The sequence below is a fragment of the Lingula anatina genome, chromosome 6, assembly GCF_051362555.1.
Source record: "Lingula anatina isolate TDL-2025a chromosome 6, LinAna3.0, whole genome shotgun sequence".
Classification (NCBI taxonomy): domain Eukaryota; kingdom Metazoa; phylum Brachiopoda; class Lingulata; order Lingulida; family Lingulidae; genus Lingula; species Lingula anatina.
The window spans coordinates 19,853,023-19,874,610 of NC_141772.1; the positions used below are offsets into that span (position 1 = coordinate 19,853,023).

Consider the following 21,588-nt stretch of genomic DNA (forward strand, 5'->3'; position numbering starts at 1 on the left):
AATAAAATTTTATTCAACTATTATATACAGTAACATTCAATTTTAAAAAGTACTGTAGTAATCATTATGAATTAAGTAAATGAAATGAATCAATGAACGTCGCATTATTTAAAGTTTAAAGATTTCCATTCCCGTCTTTATCATCTAACATCAGAACACATACAGTCCGATAATGTTGCTCTTGTGGTCGGAAGCTGGTACCCGATGTCTGCGGGCCTTGGGGGAAAAACCCGTCTAAACCCTTCGTGGGGAATGCCGGGAAAGTGCCCACGCCCGGATACTTCAGTCTTTATAGCATGATAACTTAAGTTTTTTATTGGCACAGCGCCTTACAGTTCAAGAACATCGTCCCGTGGTGCAGCTGAATAAACTTTCTCTTGTGACTACAAACTTTTCTCTATATACACTATACTGGTACTCAAGATGAAGCACAAGAATTTGCCGAAGTAATTTCTACAGAAAGTGGTACTGAAGCCAATTAAGACATTTACTAGAGTCTTAACACAATTAAACTGAGACTAATTTTAACTTTATCTAGGGGGATATGAAGTCGTGAATAAAGCGACTCAACCCAATTACTGAAAGCATCCATCAAAACTCGAATATATATAGTTCTCTTTAATGATAAAATATATAAAAAATGGTAATATGATTATTACCCAGACACCTCAATGGTTTAAACTAAACTTTGACATATATAAACTTCTCAAATGTAATTTTGCTTTGCAATCGCAACTACCTGTATGATACAAGTAAAGAATAAAGCAAGCTTGCTTTGAAATATTTCAGATCTCACTTTACACTTGATGGCCGTCTATGTAAATTTCAATGCGAATTTTTTGATCCGGAGAAAAAAGTGCATATGTGATGAATTGGATATATTTGTCAACTATAACACTTGAGAAAATCATAACATTAGTAATATAAGTAATGTGCGATCCTCTATCTTGAGGGATGATTGTGTGCACCCAGCCATCCCTCACGAGGAGCAGACTGTGCAAAAATAAAATGAAATATTTTGCTCAAACGTAAAATATTTCTTTAAAGACTTTGCACAAGCTATCAATGTAAAACGTCTTCATGTAAAAGCATTTACATGAAGTCAGATTTTACAAAGATGTGAGGGTTAGTTGAGATTAGTGTGCGGATTATGATCTTCTCAAACGCTATACTGACGAACAACTCCACATCATCAACAGCACAAATTTGAAAAATCACTACATCACTAAGATTGAAATAAAACACAACCGACCATAAGTGGTGGTAACACCAATGATTTGTGAGCAAAAACCTATCTGCATTTAGAATGTGGACAAAGCAACTGGATATTCAATAATTTTTTTTAAAATAATTATTATAATAACCGTAGAGACAGACAAGCTTTTCATACAAAACCACAATTCATCTTATCACTTATGATCATCTCATCACTTATGGAATTATGAATGATCATCCTGAACTTCATTTTTTTCCTAAGCTATTGAAATAAAACGTTTCGCTGTCATAGGTGAAAAAAATAAAAATTACTAAATGCAATTCAACTCATATCTGTGACCCATGAACCGCAAAAATTCTCAATATCCAAAAGACCTGAGTATATTATTAGATTGTATTCCTCTTACATTCAGCATATCGCTCTTCATTGCCATTCCACATTCTCTATTTTTTTTTCAGACAAGCTGTGTACTTAAAAACCAAGACTGCTAGGACGTCCGATCATTAATGAAAGTGGCTACAGAGGCTCGTTGCTAGCGCCATTAAATGTTTCACATCTTGGACATTTAGGCTAGGATTGGCGGTATCTATGTTCGGGCATTATTTCTGGAAAACTCCCCTTTCGTAGCCTACAAATGAAAGGTAACATGTTCACACAGTATCAAAAGCAATTGATATCTTATAATTGCAACAAAGAACATGCATGTCACTGGTATTTACACACCGTTAACACTAGTAAGTATTTTGATATTTCATAATGCTTTGCTTCTTTACATGATTATTTTATTTTATTTTATTTTACTTCTATAATACAACACAAGAAAACCACATTATGATTTAGCAGAGGGCTAAGATTCTACAAAAAGAAAGTGACTAGAAAATAAGAGGGATAAAGGAAGGCATATGAATCACAAAAGCGCCTATCGATCTAAACAATATAAACAGATGAAAATAAAAGCTCACCTGCACGATGGCCTCTTAGTACCACAACCGCTGCACTGAGGGTGAGGTTGGGGGGGGGGGGGGAGGGCAGTAGCTCCTGGTATTCTAGACCAGTGACAACGTCACGTGTGTCACATTGAGACTGATAAATATCTGAAAATTGGATTTCAAAATATTTTGTACCAGTGTTTCTTTTTGCAAGTTTGTGACAAATTGAAAGAGCTTTTGGATTCTAAAATGTCTGCTATATGAATTTCGGTGAGTAAATTGTAAATAGAAAACAAATGTCTACATTTAGTTACTAGACAACAGTTTCTAAACAGTAATTTATAACAATTTTGTGTAAGATGTTGCACAAAATGTCCAGTTTGTTGAATTTGCCGTTGCATAAGATTTGTAATATCTGTAGAATGAATGACAATTAAGTTCGTTGTTCACCCTCTACCCTGGCCCATAACTTACCTTAAAGGGTCCTAAATCACAGTGGTATCACAACTAGGCAAGGACTCTTGAAATCCCATATGGTGATATTGCTTTCTCCATTTTAACTTTGCAAAAGTGGACCATCATCAGGTTAGGCGATGCTATCTGCCCAACTTCAAAACAGAAATTTAGAAGACATTAGTTTCCCCATTTACCTTTTCCCCCATACCCAACCCACTAATATTAAAACGTTCTTCACTCCAGAAGTGTGTCAAGGGGAAGATACACTGCCTTGTGAAAGTGAACTATGAAATTAATGTGGTTAAGGGCTTTATCTAAAAAAAATGTAAGATACGAAAAATTACTTTAGTGTATTATTCTCCGCAATTACACGAGTTACCTTTTACGGCTTGAAAGATTTCCATTTCAGTAAAACACCCTATGCCTCTGATGTTCCCTCATGCAACCACCTTATAAACAGACCACGGCTGGAATCTTCTTACGAAAAGTGGGGGCTCTAGCAGGGCTTGCCATAATCGAATTCTGTAAACAGAAAGGAAAAATATCATTAGTTTTATCTCCCTCCTTCAAAGTGCTAACTTTAAAAAAGTGGTTTATCCCAAAAGTGTGATTAATGGCCGTGGGAAATTTTTTTTGCGGTCACAGTGGATTGTTTTATAACGGTGCATGGTTGAGAATTATGATTAGATGTTTTCAATAAATCTGGATTTACTTCAACGCTTTAAGGTATGAACAAAAGTGAATTCTTGTCTAGTTTGTTTAATTTTCATTAATTGTGTATGGAAATCAACCTGCGGCGTTAGCTTTTTATTAGAAGAACGAAATTGCTATCATTTGATACCAGTAATAACTGTGGATTGCTCCATTTTAATCCTTTTCGTCTAAAATTAAAAACAAACTTAAAAAAAAATTTACATGAAACCCACATCAATGATCTTAATGAGTAGCAGTTCGTACCTGTGCCATGTTGACTTCACCAAACTGTGAAAAGTAAGCCTTCAAGTCAGCTTCTTTGCTTTTCCAAAGCAAACCCAGCACTATCAGGTCACTGCACTTCTTGCTGTCCAGCCAATTTGTTTTCACTTTGCGATTTTCCAGGGTCTCATCTCCTTTTTTTGTTCTCTACAACGGTAACATTTCCCAATTATTATTATTAAGACAGTTTATTAAGTTACCAACCCTTTGTTACATCACTATTTCTATAATTTTCTGTGTAATCAATGACTGTGACATACTAATTATTGTTTGGACCATTAGATCTTTTGATTTGATTTAATTTTTAATGTAACTGTTACGTCATTATTCTAAAAATGTCAAGGTCTTGTTAATAATAACATTAAAATGCAATCCAGTCAAGCTGTATTGAAATTTGTATACGGACCAGTGAATCCTTGTTCAGACCAACAGATTTTAGGAAAGTTGAAGTACGAGTGGTCAGTAAGGTTAAAAGCTTATGGCAAAGACTGCAAATAAATAATATAAGTTTATTTCTCTCCCAAATAACGCGGGTTACCTTTAAGGGTTTTTCATCTCAGTGAAACACCATATGCCTTGGACGCTTCCCCAATGCATCCACCTCGTAGACGGACCATGGCAGGACTCGGTGGACGCTTCCCCAATGCAGCCACCTCGTAGACGGACCATGGCAGGACTCGCTGGACGCTTCCCTAATGCAGCCACCTCGTAGACGGACCATGGCAGGACTCAGTGGACGCTTCCCCAATGCAGCCACCTCGTAGACGGACCATTGCAGGACTCGCTGGACGCTTCCACAATGCAGCCACCTCGTAGACGGACCATGGTAGGACTCGCTGGAGGCTTCCCCAATGCAGCCACCTCGTAGACAGACCATGGCAGGACTCGCTGGACGCTTCCCCAATGCAGCCACCTCGTAGACGGACCATGGCAGGACTCGCTGGACGCTTCCCTAATGCAGCCACCTCGTAGACGGACCATGGCAGGACTCAGTGGACGCTTCCCCAATGCAGCCACCTCGTAGACGGACCATTGCAGGACTCGCTGGACGCTTCCACAATGCAGCCACCTCGTAGACGGACCATGGTAGGACTCGCTGGAGGCTTCCCCAATGCAGCCACCTCGTAGACGGACCATGGCAGGACTCGCTGGACGCTTCCCCAATGCAGCCACCTCGTAGACGGACCATGGTAGGACTCGCTGGCACCAAGGATTGGTCGAATTAGCTGAAGTGAAGATGTGGGTCCTCTTCTCCTTGCAGTTGTTTGTGGGAGCTCTATCGAGAATCGCCAGAATCAACTCCTGTTAACAGAATGAAAAACGGATTAATGACTTTTCCTACCTACGTCAGCACTCTGCAGACAGGCTTACCTTTAAGATTTCCATCTCTATGAAACACCATATGCCTTGGGTGCTTCCCCAGTGCAGCCACCTCGTAGACAGACCATGGCAGGACTCGCTGGCCGCTTTCCCAGTGCAGCCACCTCGTAGACAGACCATGGCAGGACTCGCTGAAGGATTCCCCCGTGCAGCCACCTCGTAGACAGACCACAGGACTCAGTGGACGCTTCCCCAATGCAGCCACCTCGTAGACAGACCATGGTAGGACTTGCTGGCACCAAGGATTGGTCGAATTAGATGAAGTGTGGATGTGGGCCCTCTTCTCCTTGCAGTTGTCAGTGGGAGCTCTATCGAGAATCGCCAAAATCGAATCCTGTTAACAGAAAGAAAAACGGATTAATGACTTTTCCTACCTATGCCAGCACTCTGCAGACAGGCTTACCTTTAATTGGTTTCCATCTCACTGAAACACCATATGCCTTGGATGCTTCCCCAGTGCAACCACCTCGTAGACGGACCGTGGCAGGACTCGCTGGACGCTTCCCCAATGCAGCCACCTCGTAGACGGACCATGGCAGGACTCGCTGGACGCTTCCCCAATGCAGCCACCTCGTAGACGGACCACGGCAGGACTCGCTGGCACCAAGGATTGGATCCTGTTGACGGAAAGAAAAACGGATTAATGACTTTTCCTACCTATGTCAGCACTCTGGATACAGGCTTACCTTTAATGGATTTCCATCTCATTGAAACACCATATGCCTTGGATGTTTCCCCAATGCAGCCACCTCGTAGACGGACCATGGCAGGACTCGCTGGACGCTTCCCCAATGCAGCCACCTTGTAGACAGACCATGGCAGGAATCGCTGGCACCAAGGATTGGTCGAATAAGCTGAAGTGTAGATGTGGGCACTGAAACACCATATGCCTTGGATGCTTCCCCAGTGCAACCACCTCGTAGACGGACCGTGGCAGGACTCGCTGGACGCTTCCCCAATGCAGCCACTTCGTAGACGGACCATGGCAGGACTCGCTGGACGCTTCCCCAATGCAGCCACCTCGTAGACGGACCACGGCAGGACTCGCTGGCACCAAGGATTGGATCCTGTTGACGGAAAGAAAAACGGATTAATGACTTTTCCTACCTATGTCAGCACTCTGGATACAGGCTTACCTTTAAGGGGTTTCGATCTCATTGAAACACCACATGCCTTGGATGCTTCCCCAGTGCAGCCACCTCGTAGACAGACCATGGCAGGACTCGCTGGCACCAAGGATTGGATCCTGTTAACAGAAAGAAAAACAGATTAATGAATTTTCCTACCTATGTTAGCACTCTATAATCGGGCTTACCTTTAATTGGTTTCCATCTCTTTGGAACACCACATGCCACAGTGCAGGCACCTTGCAGACAGACCATGACGGGACTTGCTGGGACCAAGGATTGGTCTAAGTAGCTGAAGTGTAGATGTGGGCTCTCTTCTCCTTGCAGTTGTCAGTGGGAGCTCTACCGAGAATCGCCATAATCGAATCCTGTTAACAGAAAGAAAAACGGATTAGTGACTTTTCCTACCTATGTATATAATAAGTAGAAACCTGGAATGCATGGAAATATATGCAACGACACTACAATAAAGCAGCCCACAACAGCAGAAAGCCGGTGATGTATCCTGCGAAGATTCCTGAGCGACGATTCCTCGTGGAAAGAAGCGAAGGTTTTAGCTGGCCAGCTTAGAGAAACGTCGAATCCACCGTCCAGATGACTGCGTGTGTAAGAAATAATATGTCGATGAGCGATGCGATGACTTGGGATGAGGAAAAGATTCGGAGAAATGTGAGTTGACTCCTGTGTCCTTTTTGCTTGATACGGGGCGCAGTACATGGCATCCTTCTTGTTGCTCCAGAGTTGTCTGCGTTGAATGAACGAATTTTCAAAATTCCGCGCTTTTATGCTTTCAGTGATGTATAGTCACATGGTGGCGTTCCAGTTGTCATCAGTGATCAACTTGTTCATAGGGGATGGCGTTTGATACTGATGCCCATATTTGATTATAATATCTTATTAACATGAGCATTCCATTAACTATTTTTGTTTTGATTGTTTTGTTTATCATTTTATTTTATAATAAGAGTAATAAGCACTAAGTAGTGACTTCGAAATGTACAGGCAAATTTGATGAAAATTTCTGAGCAATATACTTTCTCCCCAAAATTATAATGGACACTATGTCGGTTAAACTGGAACAGGTAGACGTGAACTTCTCACACGCCACAATGGTACGTGCGTATTCGAACACTGATCCAAAATGTGGATGATGTAATAGGTTGTGAGTGACTGCATTTTCGAGGCATCCCAGGGAGCATGATTGTTTTGGTTGTAGTAAATTGTAGTGAGTCGATTGAAAGTACACTGGGCCTAGCAGGTACAGCCACAACATACTTTGAAATACATGTTGTAATCAACCGACTTGTTATTCTGAGAAATGAAAAACAAGTTATTGCGTTTTTACGAAACTAAAGAAAGTAGCAGTAGGTCAGATGAAAAATATTGATTTACTTATACCAGGCAGTAGAAACAAATGCATATTTTTTATATAAAGCGTCTACTGATATAGGTAATGACTTTCTCATTTATGCGTTTACTTTATCCCCTTAAACCTCAGTTGAAAAATGCACTAATACACGTTTTATCATTGTTTTAAGTCTGAGTGGTCACTGGCATCTTTTCACATCTCCCTGGCGATCACACCAACCTAAGTTGTCGAACACTAGAGCTTACATGTTAATAAGTCAATTGCTTATTATCAGTGTTTTCATGACCAGGCACACAACAGCTCCATTTGTGTGTTTGTTTGTTTTTTTTTTTTTTTTTTTCAGTGAGGTGGTCTTTGACTTGACCCTCCTTGAAAATCGGGACTTGCTTCGCCTGCCTTCTCCATATATATGTCCATTTAACATTTTAAAAAATTTCATTAGGAATTATCGAGAGAAAAAATGTATGTCCAAGCGAAAAGATGTACTGCGATACCCGAGCGTTCATGTTTGTAAATATCCCATATATTAAATAACAAAAGTACCTCTAGACAATGATGGCTTACTTCAATTACAGTAATAAGAGATAACAGACAGTTATAGCCGTTTATATTTTACATGTTTTTTTAATTAATGAAATGTTAACAATGAAGAGTATTGATGTTATGGATATTGAACATGAGAAGTGCAGTCGATCACCCAGAGTTTCAGAGACAACTAGCGAGTTTTATTCTGTAAGTTTAAGTAACACTCTGAGAACCACAGGTCGGTCCAAACTCTTCTATTATCAGGATTATCGCATCCGCGGACCCCCTTCTAATAATCCTGGATCCGCCCCTGCATCCATGGGAGCATTGGTTTTAAGGGGAGATAAGTATAGTCTTCTCTTTCTGATGTGTCGACCAAAATGAAGAAATGTCAATGGCTTTTACTATTTAATAACCTCCATTGGCTTTCTCCTGACGTTGTGCAACACATGGCGTTGTTCAAAATTATTACCTCCGGCAAGGAGGTTATGTTTTTGGTTCAGTTAATTTGTCTGTCTGTCTGTCTATCTGTCTGTTAGCAACATTGCAGAAAAAGTTATGGACCGATTTTGATGAAATTTTCAGGGACTGTCAGAAGTGGGCCAAGGAACAGATGATTAGTTTTGGTGGTGATCAGGTCAATAATCAATCAATAATTAAAAATAAAAAACTAAGTTATGGACCGATTTTGATGAAATTTTCTGGAACTGTCAGAAGTGGGCCAAGGAACGGATCATTAATCAATCAATAATCATAAATAAAAAAAACTAAATCAATATAGAATGAAAATTTAGGGGTGAAACGGCGTTGGGTGAAGACTTTGCTGCCCTGGCGGAGGTCTGCGCTCTCGGAGTGCTTTCTAGTTATAGATAGGCCCCAAAGATTACGTGCATTGCATTTCTTGTTGATAGTCCGGTTGGTAAGCTTACGATTGCATGATATAAATTTCAAAATAAAACAGAGAGGTAATTTGGTTTCAAAGGAACTGTGTAGTCCGTGTGGAGTTTATTCTCGTTGAAAAGTGTTTAAACTTTTATTCAAAAATAGAGAGTCAGGAAATGAGTTTTTACACCAATATAATGTACCAATATAATGTGTTTGTGTGACGGGTAAGAGTTTCCAGACCATTTATTTGGTGAAGACAATGCCCTTTATAGCGATAGAAATATTTCACGCACACAAAATGACAAAAACTGTCGTTAAATTAAAAAAATCTAGTTTTTGCATTTTTCTTCCTCCCAATCCTTTGGAAGAGATTTTCTTGTACTACAGTCAGTAAGCGTCTCAAAGCCATTGAGGAGGTACAAGTAACTTTGTTCTGTGGCAGATCATAGGTCATGGCAGAGCAGGTACAAGCCCCTCCCTATTAATGAAACAAGGGAACATCGACCAAATTTTCATCCTTGAGCCGGACATGCTGAAGTCAAAATGTCCTTGTCCACCGTTTTATATTTGCTGAACAAACTGATTCAAGATCTTTCACCTATTTTTTCCATAAATACCTCTTGAAAATAATAATGATTAAGCAAGGTTAATTTTAATATTGATTTATTTCTTTATATAACAATCTTATACCATTTAATGTGTAATTAATTGTATTTGCATTGATTTGAATTTGGCTACACATTTCATGCCCCATTTTTAACATATTGGTAAAAAAAAAAAAAAAAAAAAAAAAAAAAACACACTCCCGGAAGGAATGAAACATATATAGTTATTCTTGAGGGTTCCATGGGAAACTTGAAGAAGTTACATTGCGCAGGCTAAAACAGCCTATAAAACAACAAAATTCACATTTATCCCTGTTATAACTTAAAAATAAATTTTAAGCATAAATATTACTGACCATTATAACAATAAATCTCATTTGACAGAAAAATCATCAAATCACTGTCGATACCTTTAGACCATTTTAGTATTTTGAGAATTAAAAATATGAAAGAGAAACCATTCATTAATTAATCACAGGTGCTTTTATCTCTAAACACTTGAAAACTCTTTTACATTACTTGCCACTGTCATACATAACCTGATATCATATTTCTAAAGTCCCCACAAATACAGTACGCTGAACTTTATAATTTCTTTAATAATCATCAAAAAGCTTTTAAATAGCACACTGACAGGCACATTTAAAAATCAGGAATAATTATCAATAAATTATTCATAACAAAACAAGACATATCACTACTTTAACAACTGACACAGCTCCTCAGGGGTAACATTGCCCCCTGTCAACACAACAACCACATTTTTTCCCTGGAAGTCTGGGACTTTTCCTGCCATTAAGGCTGCAAAAGCAGCCGCACCTGAGGGTTCCACTTTTAATCCGGCATTATACAGTGCTGCCACAGCAGCAACGATTTCTTCATCTGTCACTAAAAGGATTTCTTCAACAAACTGTTTACAAAGCCTGTATGTGATTTTACCTGAAATATATCAATTCGTGTGTGTACTCTCTGTAGTATCGCCAATTAATTTTGCTTCTTGTAAGACATAAATGCATGCAAATGTTTTTATTCTCATATTATCACACTATCAAATTAGATATAATTAAGGAGTTTCAACACATTTTATCTTATTTTTCCATACAAAATATAGTATATTAAATAGACTAGATCTTCAACAATTGTTTTCTGCATTCACGTTTCCAGGTTGTTTACATTAAAATTAGACGGTTGAGGCTAGATTGAAGTGCGAGAGGACTAATGCAGATGAAAATTTCGGTCTACAATTTGACATAACTTTTAGTCCAAGTTCTTTAGAATTCAAAATGCACAGAAATGAGATCCAGAATCACTTCATCAGTTTTAACACTCATTTAATACATACCCGCATATGGAGGGGCCAGACCAGCTGCTACAGTTTTGATATTTGAATTATTTGCTGGATACCCCATCTTAAAACTGTCATACATGGTACATGCTACAATGAAATTGAACATTATACATATTGAATGATAAAAGTTTTTTCTGAGAGATTTAGTGAAACTCGATATTTCAATATATGTGACAAATTCTTCATAGAACAAATCAACTTGCTAAACACAATGTGTAGTGATACAATGTTTCAGCTTTCTTTTCTTTTATTACAAAATGCACTGAAAAGGTTTTATTTATGAATAGGCAAAACTGTCATAGTTTAGGAACAGGGCTTTTTCAATACCTCAAATTTTAGATCACTTAAGGCATTGAAACTTTCCTCATTATATTCAATCATGAAATAATGATAATTATATCATTCTTAGTACTGAAGATACAAAATTATTAAATCATTACCTCCTACAGGTTCGACTGCATAAACTCTACAATCTGGTGCTCCGCAGAATTTAATGGCAGCAGCTGTTCCAGCAACCAGCCCTCCTCCCCCACAGCACACCAGAACAATATTGGGTTTCTCTGGAGACAGGTCGGCTAGGATTTCAATGCCTAAGCTGAAAGAAACCATGAAAGACCAGGAAGGAGGGAAAAATGAATTTTTCCCAGAATACCAGTACTTATAACACTATCCTCTCTACTTCAGGTCTCAGTCAATAATGAACATTTGACCAACAGGTACAGTATTGTATCACCTTTAATTCTTGAGCCAATTATATGTATGCTGTTAATCACTATATGCCAAATTAATTTCTTTGTCCTTTGACAAATAAATGAATAACGTGCATTAGTGCGTGTGTGAGAGAGAGAGAGAGAGAGAGAGAGAGAGAGAGAGAGAGAGAGACTAAAATAAATTTTAAAGGTTCAAAAAAACTAAATATTTCCTAATTCTACCTTCCATGTCCAGCCACAAGATTAAAATCATCAAAAGAGTGAAGGTAAAGCATCCCTTGTTCTTTGACATATCTTGTCACTGTTGGCTCCAGCTCTGAAGTGGGACATCTTTCAACTTTTGCACCCAGGTCCTAGAAAGATGGGAATTAAATAATAGCTACGGCCGTATACATGTAGATATAATAAACTACACATGGTGTTTTCACTGCTCAGGCCTGTTGGCAGGGATGTTCCCAAGGTGGTTGGGTGGGAGGTGGGTGGTTGACAGAAGAGTTCCACTGCGAATCAAAATTTGATCTTGGTTCTATGACATTTCTCAAATTGGGTCAGTTTAGGAGAGGTGGAAGGGGGAGGGGGGGGTCCATAGATTGAGAAAAAGAACCTCCCTATTGAAATTGCATCATCTTTCAGTTTAAACCGATTCCCAAAACAATGTATTCTTGATCTTTACACAAAATTTTGAACAAAATTTGTTCTCATTTCTTCTTCTTCATGTGCCATCACCGATTCGGTGTTTGACGAACGTTGATATTCTGCCAAAGGGTTCTATTTCTCACCCATGACCAAAGGTGTTTTGGTGGTAATTCAAATTCTCATCCCTATCCTCATTAAATTCATACTCACCTGTATGACAGTTACCCTATTGGCAGGTGCTGTCTCAGGCATAATCACCAGGCCCTGAAGACCCAGTCTGGCAGTGGCGTAGGCAAATGCTTTGCCATAATTCCCTGCTGACATTGTGATCAATTTGGTCTCTCCACTGGTCACACTGGCAGGTAGGTGTTGTAGTTGGTTACTGACCCCTCTCACCTTGAATGAACCTGAGACGAAAGTGAAGATAATCTCAGCATTTTTATTAAGTTTATTGTTATGTCAATGGCAGTGACAGGTTTTTTTTATATAAGACTTTCTTTCTGCACTCCAGTGTTTCTATGTATCAAGCCACCTTTGATTTTTTGTTATTCCCTATTAATATCTTGGTATGAAACTGTTTAACATATAAAAGTAGCTTTTTTTAAAATATCACTAACCTACTAATACCCTTCAAAGCATGTCTTCAATGATATCCACAGCATGAATTTTGTTTAGTGACTGCACTGTTATAGGTAAATAAAAAGACATATCTGAAAATTACAATAGCTCTGCTTCTCACTCAGAATAAGTTTTTTCCTAAGCAATAGCTGAAGTTGTTTACTTTCTACAAAAGCAGTGCATCTCATTCCCTGATGAATTGGAATGCAAGAAGTATATTTCTGTATTTAGCTGTTGTTTAAAAGAAGCTCTTACTTCGTGCTGCAGATACCAACTACCTTCATGTTATATTGGTTATTATTAGTGACCGTCTGTAAACAGCATTTATTGATTTATCACCGATTAATTAATTTTCAGACCATCTGTAGGGCCTGGAAATCTATTTTTGTGTTGCTTAATTAATGAAGTTGATTGTTGACTGCGGTCAAATACAGTATGTACTGCTTGATAGACTGATTGATTACTGATTGGTTCATTATCACTAACCTGTCACTTGCATATTCTCCAGTTTCAAAGACAATGTTCTGACACTCTGTAGAGCAGGGATGGTGGGGAAGAAAATTCCTGCATCTTTTATCAAGGGTGTCTTAACACAGAGGGGGCTCTCTTCAACAAGTTTTGCAGCTGCTTGCAACTTTTCTGCATCTAGTTCTTCATCTGCCATAGCTCAACAACTGACTGGAATATTAATCCATTAAAAAGTGCAATGCAGCGTGTATTTTAAACTATTTGGGTATTAAATAATAATTGTAACTACCCCCATAATGTCCAAGTGTACTGCAATTAAACAGACGATTATATTTGTCTAGATTTTTCCACAAAATTTTACTCACAATGTGAAAAGTGTGAGTTCAAGAATAACGAATCCTTTTCATTTCTTTTTGCACTTTCCATTATGTATGACAAAAAGAAAAAAAATTGTTTTTTTTTTTTTTTTGCATACTGCAGGGTAGTACAGCCTCGATCAATATCTCTGATACTAGTCAATGTACTGTACTGTATTTTCTAAACAAATGAGTGTAAAGAAATAGTTTCTGACTAAAACAAGCGAAAGTCTTGTTGCTGCCTCGACGGTTTCAAACATTTTCCCTGCCATCCCACGCAAAACTCAAAAAATATTACAAGCAAGCGTGATATCATGATATAAATAAAATCGCAGTACTTGAAAAATAAACGCCTCTCAGTAAGCCTGCACACCACCAGCTACACATGCATGTTGTCACTAAATTAGGTCACTGGCACGCATGCGCAAAAACGGTTAAATTGACCTACTTACAGCTTGCTAATCTCAATCTATGCTACCCCTCTAAGGCACTATTGCGAAAAAATGCTCAGTTCGCGGTTACAAACGGACAAAATTGCGCAGCTTGTTGTTGGAAATTGGAGATATATTTGACCATTATTATTATAAAATTCAAGAGGTAGGTGAAAATGAAGTAAAAGAAAACGGTAAATTAACCCTTCATCTTAATGGTACCGTTCTTAGATTTTTCCTGTAACTGATAGATTCCAAGTAATTTATGATGAAAAGTGGTGGGGGTAGGGGTATGTCTTTGTTTCCCGCGCAGTCGCAATGGGCACCTGCTCAAAGTAAAAATTTTCGGCAATGTTTGTGTCGAAAATTCTCGATGTGTCGTCTCCTTTTTGTAAGCGCCAATACCACCCTGTTGGTGAAATGGATCTTGGCCTCAAGTAGACTGACCTTTTTGGACAAAACAAAGCGAAAATTCTGTCAAATTTGAAGAATTATCACCCCCTGTCCCTAGCAGACATCTTTCTCGAAAGTGGTGCAAATTCGCGCAGACTCTGGCGCAGTCGCAAATGTTCCCCAGTGATAGACCACGCTTGACTCTCAAGATAACTTGTCTGGGACAATTTTAGAAATGTTGGATTGTTTTTTTAGCTTATATCTCTCGCAAAACGCCGCTCTCATTCTCATCCGATGGGCGGTATCTGGCGGCGAGTCAGTTGCTGGTCGTTGTTGTGCAGTCACGCCATTATTTTTCGATTAGGGCGCACTTAAATTCGCTTGGTCTTACAAAACGTAAAATGCTTCTCAAAACTAGTAGCATGTTTACATATTTAATACTTTTCACGTAACGGGAATATGTGCTGAGGAATTTCACAAGGAAACGAAGAATTTCTGCCCTATTCAATATGGTGATTGTAACGAACATAAATGACACCACCAATTGTAGGCCAATGAAGGAAAACGTTTATGCCTGCTAGTGTTACATTCAACTCTAGCACGGTTGTCAAAAAATGCAAGTTTTACATTTCACATTTTGCTGTTTATTTTAAGAGCAGCGCTCATCAATTTGTTCTTTATGTGTGTGTGGAGTATTTGGGGGGGGGGGGGGGGGGGCGAGACAAACTTGCCTAAAAAGCTGGTTTGAGCATAACAGAAGTCATAGTTTTCTAGAAAAAGGGTAATTACAGTGTAGAATATGTGAGAGAATTGGATGACAGAGCTTTTTGAGTCTTTCCCTGCTGAATAATTCACATAACAATGAAATAAATCTACTCAATATTCACACCACCTGGCCCCCCATCAACCATGCACCAACCACAATTTAACTTTTGAAGCTTGAATGTTGAGTTTGATCTTTGATTTTGAAATGTTGCCTCGTTGAAATGCTTTTCAAAATAATAAAAAATTCATTTGACTCTGGGTCTACACTTCTACTGTTTTCTTCACTGTGTAGTTGCATACTCTTAATATTACAAGTCTCTTAATTTGTTCAGTAGGATTTGGATGCAATTTGACAAGCTTTCTTCTTGAAATTTTGAAAATGCATGGTTCTCATGAGCAGATAATAGGAAATTAGATGTAGAGTTTGCATTGCCTTAAATCGAGTGTACTTTGTTGTTACCTTACAATTTAATGGAAATGAAAATGATGACTTATTTCAAGAGTTCTTCTTTCCTTACTTCATGTCTAGAAGCTGCCATGTCGCACCACGTTGTGACGACAATCAACACATCGTCCATCAATAACAGCAGTCAGCTTCACCACAACATGAGCCATCACTCCATGATATCGGACGATATGGACAGTGAGCCTAGCTCACCAGAGAGCTCCTTTGACCATACCGACCTTTTGGGATCGGACGATGTTGCCACGCAGCTGGCTGCAGCAGGTATTACAGGGAGCTTTTAGTCCCTGATTAGTGGGAATTAAGTTTCAGAATGATGTGTAGTATTACATTTACGTTCACCATGCACCCAGTTTTGGGAAAAAAAAGCTTTAAAGCAAACAAAAACAAAAACCCCTTTCAGTAATTTTCCCTTTATCAGATATTCTGGTAAATGGAACTAAAATGGAGACTGCTATCTTCTTTTGTAAAAACATATAATTAAGTATGTCAGACTTCTGAATTGTTTTTATAGCTTACTATTTTATCATGAGAAGTAGAGTGTGGCTGATGTGATAATTTGAATATTTCAGGTCCCATTGGTGTTGCTGCAGCTGCTGCTATTGCCACAGGAAGGAAAAGAAAAAGGCCACATTCATTTGAAACGAACCCTTCTATTAGAAAAAGACAACAAACAAGGTTACTTAGGTATGGAGGTCAAAGCAGTGTGGTATCACTTTTTTTGAGGTCAACAAAAATAACATATTAACCAAAAGAAAAAGTTTTTTGGTGTCAGAGGATAAGTTGATGCTTATGTGGACTTAATTGTCTGTTTGTTTGTTACTTGCAACTATAAACAGGGCTATACAGGTTGTAGATTTAATCTTCTTCTGACATACTAAAAACTTAACAATTTGTGCCACAGGTTTTGTTAGGTCTAAACCTTGAAACTTGTTTTTATTCAGTTTGGTCGTATAACTTGTAGGAAATTAAAAGCCACCATAGATGAATTCACAACCAGAGTAGGGCAGCAAGCTGTGGTATTATGTTGTACTCCTGGGAAGCCGTCACAGTCCACACAGTCTTACAAAGTATTTGGTTCACAACCTTTGGAAACCGTGGTATGTATGCTCAGACCAATATGGTATATATCTTACCGGACTGTACTTTTGAATCCAGATCAATTGATTAATTTAAATGATTTATTGCCATCATCTAGTAGTAAAACATATTTTGTCTTGTACTATTTGTCAGATTTTTGCTCGGTGTTTAATCTAATTTTCTTTATTTCTAGGTTCGTAACAGTCGTAACACAGTTATGCAGGAATTGGAGCAGGCGCTGTCTCAACAGATTCCTCAACCTTCAGCAGATCTCGTGGGGCTTCACGAATTACCGCCTCTTGTCATTGATGGTATCCCTACTCCAGTGGATAAGATGACACAGGTGAGACAATTATATTGAAATTGTGATTAATATTGGTAAAAATTTAACAGCATACAAAACACATTCAACTTTGATATAGCAAAAAAAAAAAAAACTTTCAATTTTAGCAATGTTCTCCTTTTTACCAACTTGGCAAGGTATGATCTTTCCAAAACTGTTGAGGAAATTTTGCTTTATTAGCTGGTTTTCAAACTCTTAATTTATAACATTACAAATAAAATCCACTTTCTCTATCTCTGCTATGAGAGAGACTCAAAATTAGAATCTTAGAACTAAAAAAAAACATCTTGTACAATATAAGTTTGTCAACAGTTTTGGATATGGTAAGCCTTGATGATAAAGATATAAGTTTCCAGGATTTTTAAAAAATGATTTAATGATCTAACACTCGTATGGTTTTATATCAGTGAGTGACAGCAAAAAAAGAATGATTTTTATTTAGCTGATTTTGTCATTTTATCAGCACCTATATTGTGCTTAACTTTAAAAATGCCCAAAAACAAACCAACAAACAATAAAATAATAAAATATTTTATAAATGATAAAAAAACAGTCATTGTGATCTTAGGATGTTAACAGGCACAACAGCAGACAAGATTTTGTGGATAATCAATATGTTGTGTACCACTTGGTGTTGAGTGTATCTAGTTTACCTGGAGCTGGTTTTAAAAGAATGTGTGTGTATGGCAGTCTTTGATCGAAAATAAATAAGTGTTTTTCAATTAAATGAAATACTTTGCGTGTTTTGTAATAAGAAAGACATGGATAATGTTTTAACCAATACTTTAGGTTGACTGTGGATTTATTTTGAACTTAAATTTTGATTAAAAAATTTTGATGAATTTTGGGACTAAAGTTCTTCTTTGAAACGTATAGGGAAATCCTGATTTACTGTCTGCATATATGCCAGCCTTGCTATCTAACTCTGATTGTCTGATAATAAGAATTCCACCCCCCCTAAACTTTCCATTGCTTGTAGGCATACATTCCAGACTGATCCATTTCTCTTGTCCACTAGGTAGTCAGACAAGGTTATAAGAATCAGCATCAGCTGCTCTTGTCTTCCAGGCACAGCTTCGAGCTTTCATCCCCGAGATGTTGAAATATTCCACGGGGAGAGGGAAACCCAACTGGGGGAAAGACGAGTTCAAACCTCTCTGGTGGCCCGAAGACGTTCCCTGGGCTAATGTCCGTAGTGATGTCAGGACTGATGAACAGAAAAAAAAGGTACACGCGTTTTAAAATTCGGCCTTTATTTTCATCCCCAGGCTCAACTGCGTGCTTTTATTCCGGAAATGCTGAAATTTTCAACTGGGCGCAGTAAGCCTGCCTGGGGTAGAGCAGAAGCACGCCCCATCTGGTGGCCAGGGGACTTACCCTGGGCTAACGTCAGGTGCGATGTGAGAAGTGATGAAGAGAAAAAGAGGGTAGGTAAACACTGTATCAATATGGCCAGTTTCTGCTGTGTGAGCCTGGAGAGAAAAAGGTGACATGACCATTGATACTGATGGGGATGACACGTAGAGATTTGTAGCTTTTTCTCATTTTAAGGAGCTGGTCAAAAGCTGACCTTTTTGTGGTTTTTGTGGAAAGAAATTGACATAGTGGCTGGAAAACCAGCATTTACAACTCAGCTGAACACTGTGCAGAAAGTTCTTTTCATTTCTTTTGTCATTTCTTGGCAAAAAATACAATGTAGCCATTTTGAAATTCCTCCATCAAAACTTGGCTTTTAGCTTAAAATTTTTGCCAGCAATCTACCAGAGATTATCCCTTAATGTGTGTGCTCTCACAAAATGAATCCCAGTCTGTATATGTGTTTTGCACTAAAAGTCATAGTGGCAGTCATTGTTAAATTTATAAGTATGCCAGTTGGGAAATATACCATTCTATCACTTTCAGGTTTCCTGGACCCATGCACTAAGAACAATAGTAAAGAACTGTTACAAATACCACGGCCGAGAAGACCTCCTTCCCGAGTTCACAGAATCCAATGACGTTAATAACTCCTCGGTCCAGCAGCATTACACACAGACCGTCATGCAGACGATTAACAACCCCGATGGCACGCTGTCGATTATACAGATCGACACTGGTAGCAATGGTCCTAATGTAGTAACACTTCCAGATGGTACACATGCCACTGTTGTACATGCGGTGAGTGATTAGAGGTTATAAAAAAAATTTACAAAGTTTACAAAGTGGGGGGGATAAAGAATATTTTATCTATCAATTTCTATATCATCAAGTTATTAATGAGTGTAGTAGATCAAGTTTTGGTGTAAAGGTTAATACTTTTAGATGTTAGATATTTCTGTGCCCAATTTTGTCTGTATTTGAATTGTGTTGTTACAGTAAGCAAGTTTGGTAGGACATTCCTTTGTATTAAAATAAGCAAAAAATTGCTTCAAAGGTTAAGCAGGAATGAGATTATATAGATTATTTGCGTATTTCCGACTGGAGTTCTGGTGTGAAGCACATAACTTGTGTATTACTTATAAAACCATTGGCCACTGTAGGTGAAGCTCCTGCTTGTTTGATTATCACAGCTATTCTTTCTTTATGATGTCAGATTCCCCACGGGCATGAAGCCACGCAGGCAGTGCAGACACTGGCCGAGGTCGCAGCCAATCAGCAAGGAGGTCAGCAGACGCCTGTCACTGTGGAAATGAACAGTGAGGCGGCCACGCATGCTGTCGCAACATTGGCAGAGGCAACTCTAAATGACGGGCAGATTATTCTTACAGGGGAACATCTTGGAGCAGATGGGCACAGTAAGTGAAGACAGCTGTGCGTGCGTTTGTGTGTGCGTGCGTGCATGTTTCTTCCAATTAAGCTCTGTGCGTCATTGTGATTTTCCTGAAAGATTGGGACTGAGGAATTTTTTTTTTTTTTCAATTTGACTAATTAGACTACTACCATATTGTGCATAGTGCTAAAAACAGTATATCTTTCATATCAGTGGTGATGTTAACACTGGCTTCAAGCCAATTGTCAGTATAATGGAATGTAGCAATCTGTTCAATCACTTGCTACTACTTTATGCATTGGGCTAGTTGGACTTGAGTGTCTAGAAGGCCCAGTATAGTAGGCTTAGGAGTTTTTCCAGTACAGACAGCCAGTTGGTTATCTATTCTCTCTCCCTCTCTGTCTCCTAGGTATGATGATCCCTGTCTCCATGTACCAGACTGTCGTCTCACACATTAACCAGATGAACCAATCAAATCAGCATGTTCATGTTGCCATGGCGCCTTCCTCGGAGTCACAAGAAAGCAACAGCGAATCGGTGCCGGATGCTACGCATGCTGTGGAGATCATCACCGTGTCTTCAGCTGACAGTTCATAGTTTTCTGTTAATCGTTTAAAAGTCTTCGTAATTATTATCATGTTAGGTCAGTAAGGATCGTTTGTAGTCTGAATTTATCAGCAGGAATCTTTATTTTAACTCATTAAATACAGAAAAGGCACTCATCTTTTGTACTCGGATGTTTAACAGCATTTTAGTCTTTTTTCATTTGTGGGAGTAAATGTGTATTATACATTGTATATATTCATTATTTTTAACTGAAGTACATTTTATGGAGCATCATTCTGTGACAGAAGCAGTTTCACATAGAGAAAGTGAAATGGAGAGAAGACTTGAAAAGATGAAGAATCTTTAAATGTTTTAACTCAAGTTAGCTTTTGTTGTTCATTGAAATCTCTTTTTAAGAATTATGATTACATTGGAGAGGAATTGATTTTGCATGTGTTTGTACTGTGTAATTTGAAAAATACATCTTCGAAAGACTGATTAATTAATACGATCAGCAGGGATTTTTTTTTTTTTTACATTTTCAATTTATAAGATATTTAGACATCTTTTTGAGCACATGTATTTAAAATTACATTTTTTTTCTTATAAACCAAAAATTTTGATGACTGTCCTGTTATATTCTGAAATTAAAGTATATGTAAAGAATTCCAGGCAGTCGCTTAAAATTGTTGAAGCACTGTTATTTGAAGGCAAGCATGACGTGATGCTTCTAGGTAAATGAGTCATTATAATAACTAGGGTACACTTTATTCAAATACTTATTATTCACCTCATCTGGTAAAAGTAATACAATTTTTCCTCATTTTTATTTTCCTTTTATTTATTTTTTGCTCCAGCTGGTGTTTCAATAGCCAAACGTAGCTGAAGATGACATTCACTTTACTGATGCTTGCATTTCCTCATGTCCTGTATGTGTCAAGCCTAGCTGTGGTGTTCTTTGGAGATTCAGTTTGCAGTTGTGTTGAATTTCGCAAGTCTGGAACTTTGGGAACATTGAAGGCTCGTCTGCGGACTTGGGTAAAATGCGCCCCAAGTCCTCTTAACAGCCCTATCATTAATGTACAAATTGTAATTTAAATGTGAAGATGTAAAGTTTCATACTTTAGCAGACAAATAAATTTAATGTTTTTCAGCCAAGACATTCTGTCTGCTCCTGAATTATTTAAACTGAAAAACAAATTTTTAAAGAGCTCT

General features: G+C 38.3%; 3 protein-coding genes across 5 annotated transcripts; 1 reads left to right on the forward strand and 2 right to left on the reverse strand.

Moving 5' to 3' along the window:
* On the reverse strand, positions 1-5,822 carry LOC106181205 (uncharacterized). Its single transcript, XM_087016358.1, has 6 exons — positions 4,115-5,822; positions 3,559-3,723; positions 2,981-3,123; positions 2,620-2,753; positions 2,179-2,310; positions 1-1,844 (listed from the first exon to the last, which is right to left on the reverse strand). Exon 1 carries the CDS (start codon positions 4,711-4,713, stop codon positions 4,306-4,308), a length of 408 nt encoding a protein of 135 aa, XP_086872484.1. The 5' UTR covers positions 4,714-5,822; the 3' UTR covers positions 1-1,844; positions 2,179-2,310; positions 2,620-2,753; positions 2,981-3,123; positions 3,559-3,723; positions 4,115-4,305.
* A 3,686-nt stretch (positions 5,823-9,508) lies between these two features.
* Positions 9,509-14,869, reverse strand: LOC106176801 (uncharacterized). 2 transcript variants are annotated; one of them, XM_013559351.2, is made up of 7 exons: positions 14,482-14,869; positions 13,266-13,457; positions 12,372-12,568; positions 11,748-11,878; positions 11,256-11,410; positions 10,810-10,902; positions 9,509-10,406 (listed from the first exon to the last, which is right to left on the reverse strand). In XM_013559351.2, exons 2-7 carry the CDS (start codon positions 13,441-13,443, stop codon positions 10,165-10,167), a joined length of 996 nt encoding a protein of 331 aa, XP_013414805.2. In that variant the 5' UTR covers positions 13,444-13,457; positions 14,482-14,869; the 3' UTR covers positions 9,509-10,164. The 2 variants fall into 2 exon arrangements, with proteins under 2 accessions (XP_013414805.2, XP_013414790.2); XM_013559336.2 differs by lacking the exon at positions 14,482-14,869 and adding an exon at positions 13,942-14,024.
* On the forward strand, positions 14,033-21,533 carry LOC106176786 (DNA-binding protein P3A2). 2 transcript variants are annotated; one of them, XM_013559319.2, is made up of 9 exons: positions 14,033-14,200; positions 15,722-15,919; positions 16,228-16,342; positions 16,620-16,755; positions 16,929-17,078; positions 18,147-18,305; positions 18,981-19,235; positions 19,651-19,852; positions 20,237-21,533. In XM_013559319.2, the coding sequence occupies exons 2-9, from the start codon at positions 15,730-15,732 to the stop codon at positions 20,422-20,424; spliced, it is 1,395 nt and encodes a 464-aa protein (XP_013414773.2). In that variant the 5' UTR covers positions 14,033-14,200; positions 15,722-15,729; the 3' UTR covers positions 20,425-21,533. The 2 variants fall into 2 exon arrangements, with proteins under 2 accessions (XP_013414773.2, XP_013414780.2); XM_013559326.2 differs by lacking the exon at positions 18,147-18,305 and adding an exon at positions 18,347-18,505.
* The last annotated feature ends 55 nt before the right edge of the window (positions 21,534-21,588 follow it).

Coding starts and splice junctions, on each gene's coding strand:
- LOC106181205 (XM_087016358.1), bottom strand. CDS start 4,713: ATGGTCCGTCTACGAGGTGGCTGCATTGGGGAAGCCTCCAGCGAGTCC.
- LOC106176801 (XM_013559351.2), bottom strand. CDS start 13,443: ATGGCAGATGAAGAACTAGATGCAGAAAAGTTGCAAGCAGCTGCAAAA. Junction 12,569..13,265: donor GGAGAATATGCAAGTGACAG/GTTAGTGATAAT, acceptor CTTTCGTCTCAG/GTTCATTCAAGGTGAGAGGG. Junction 10,407..10,809: donor TCTGGCCCCTCCATATGCGG/GTATGTATTAAA, acceptor GATATATTTCAG/GTAAAATCACATACAGGCTT.
- LOC106176786 (XM_013559319.2), top strand. CDS start 15,730: ATGTCGCACCACGTTGTGACGACAATCAACACATCGTCCATCAATAAC. Junction 15,920..16,227: donor CACGCAGCTGGCTGCAGCAG/GTATTACAGGGA, acceptor TGAATATTTCAG/GTCCCATTGGTGTTGCTGCA. Junction 17,079..18,146: donor CAGTGGATAAGATGACACAG/GTGAGACAATTA, acceptor CTTGTCTTCCAG/GCACAGCTTCGAGCTTTCAT.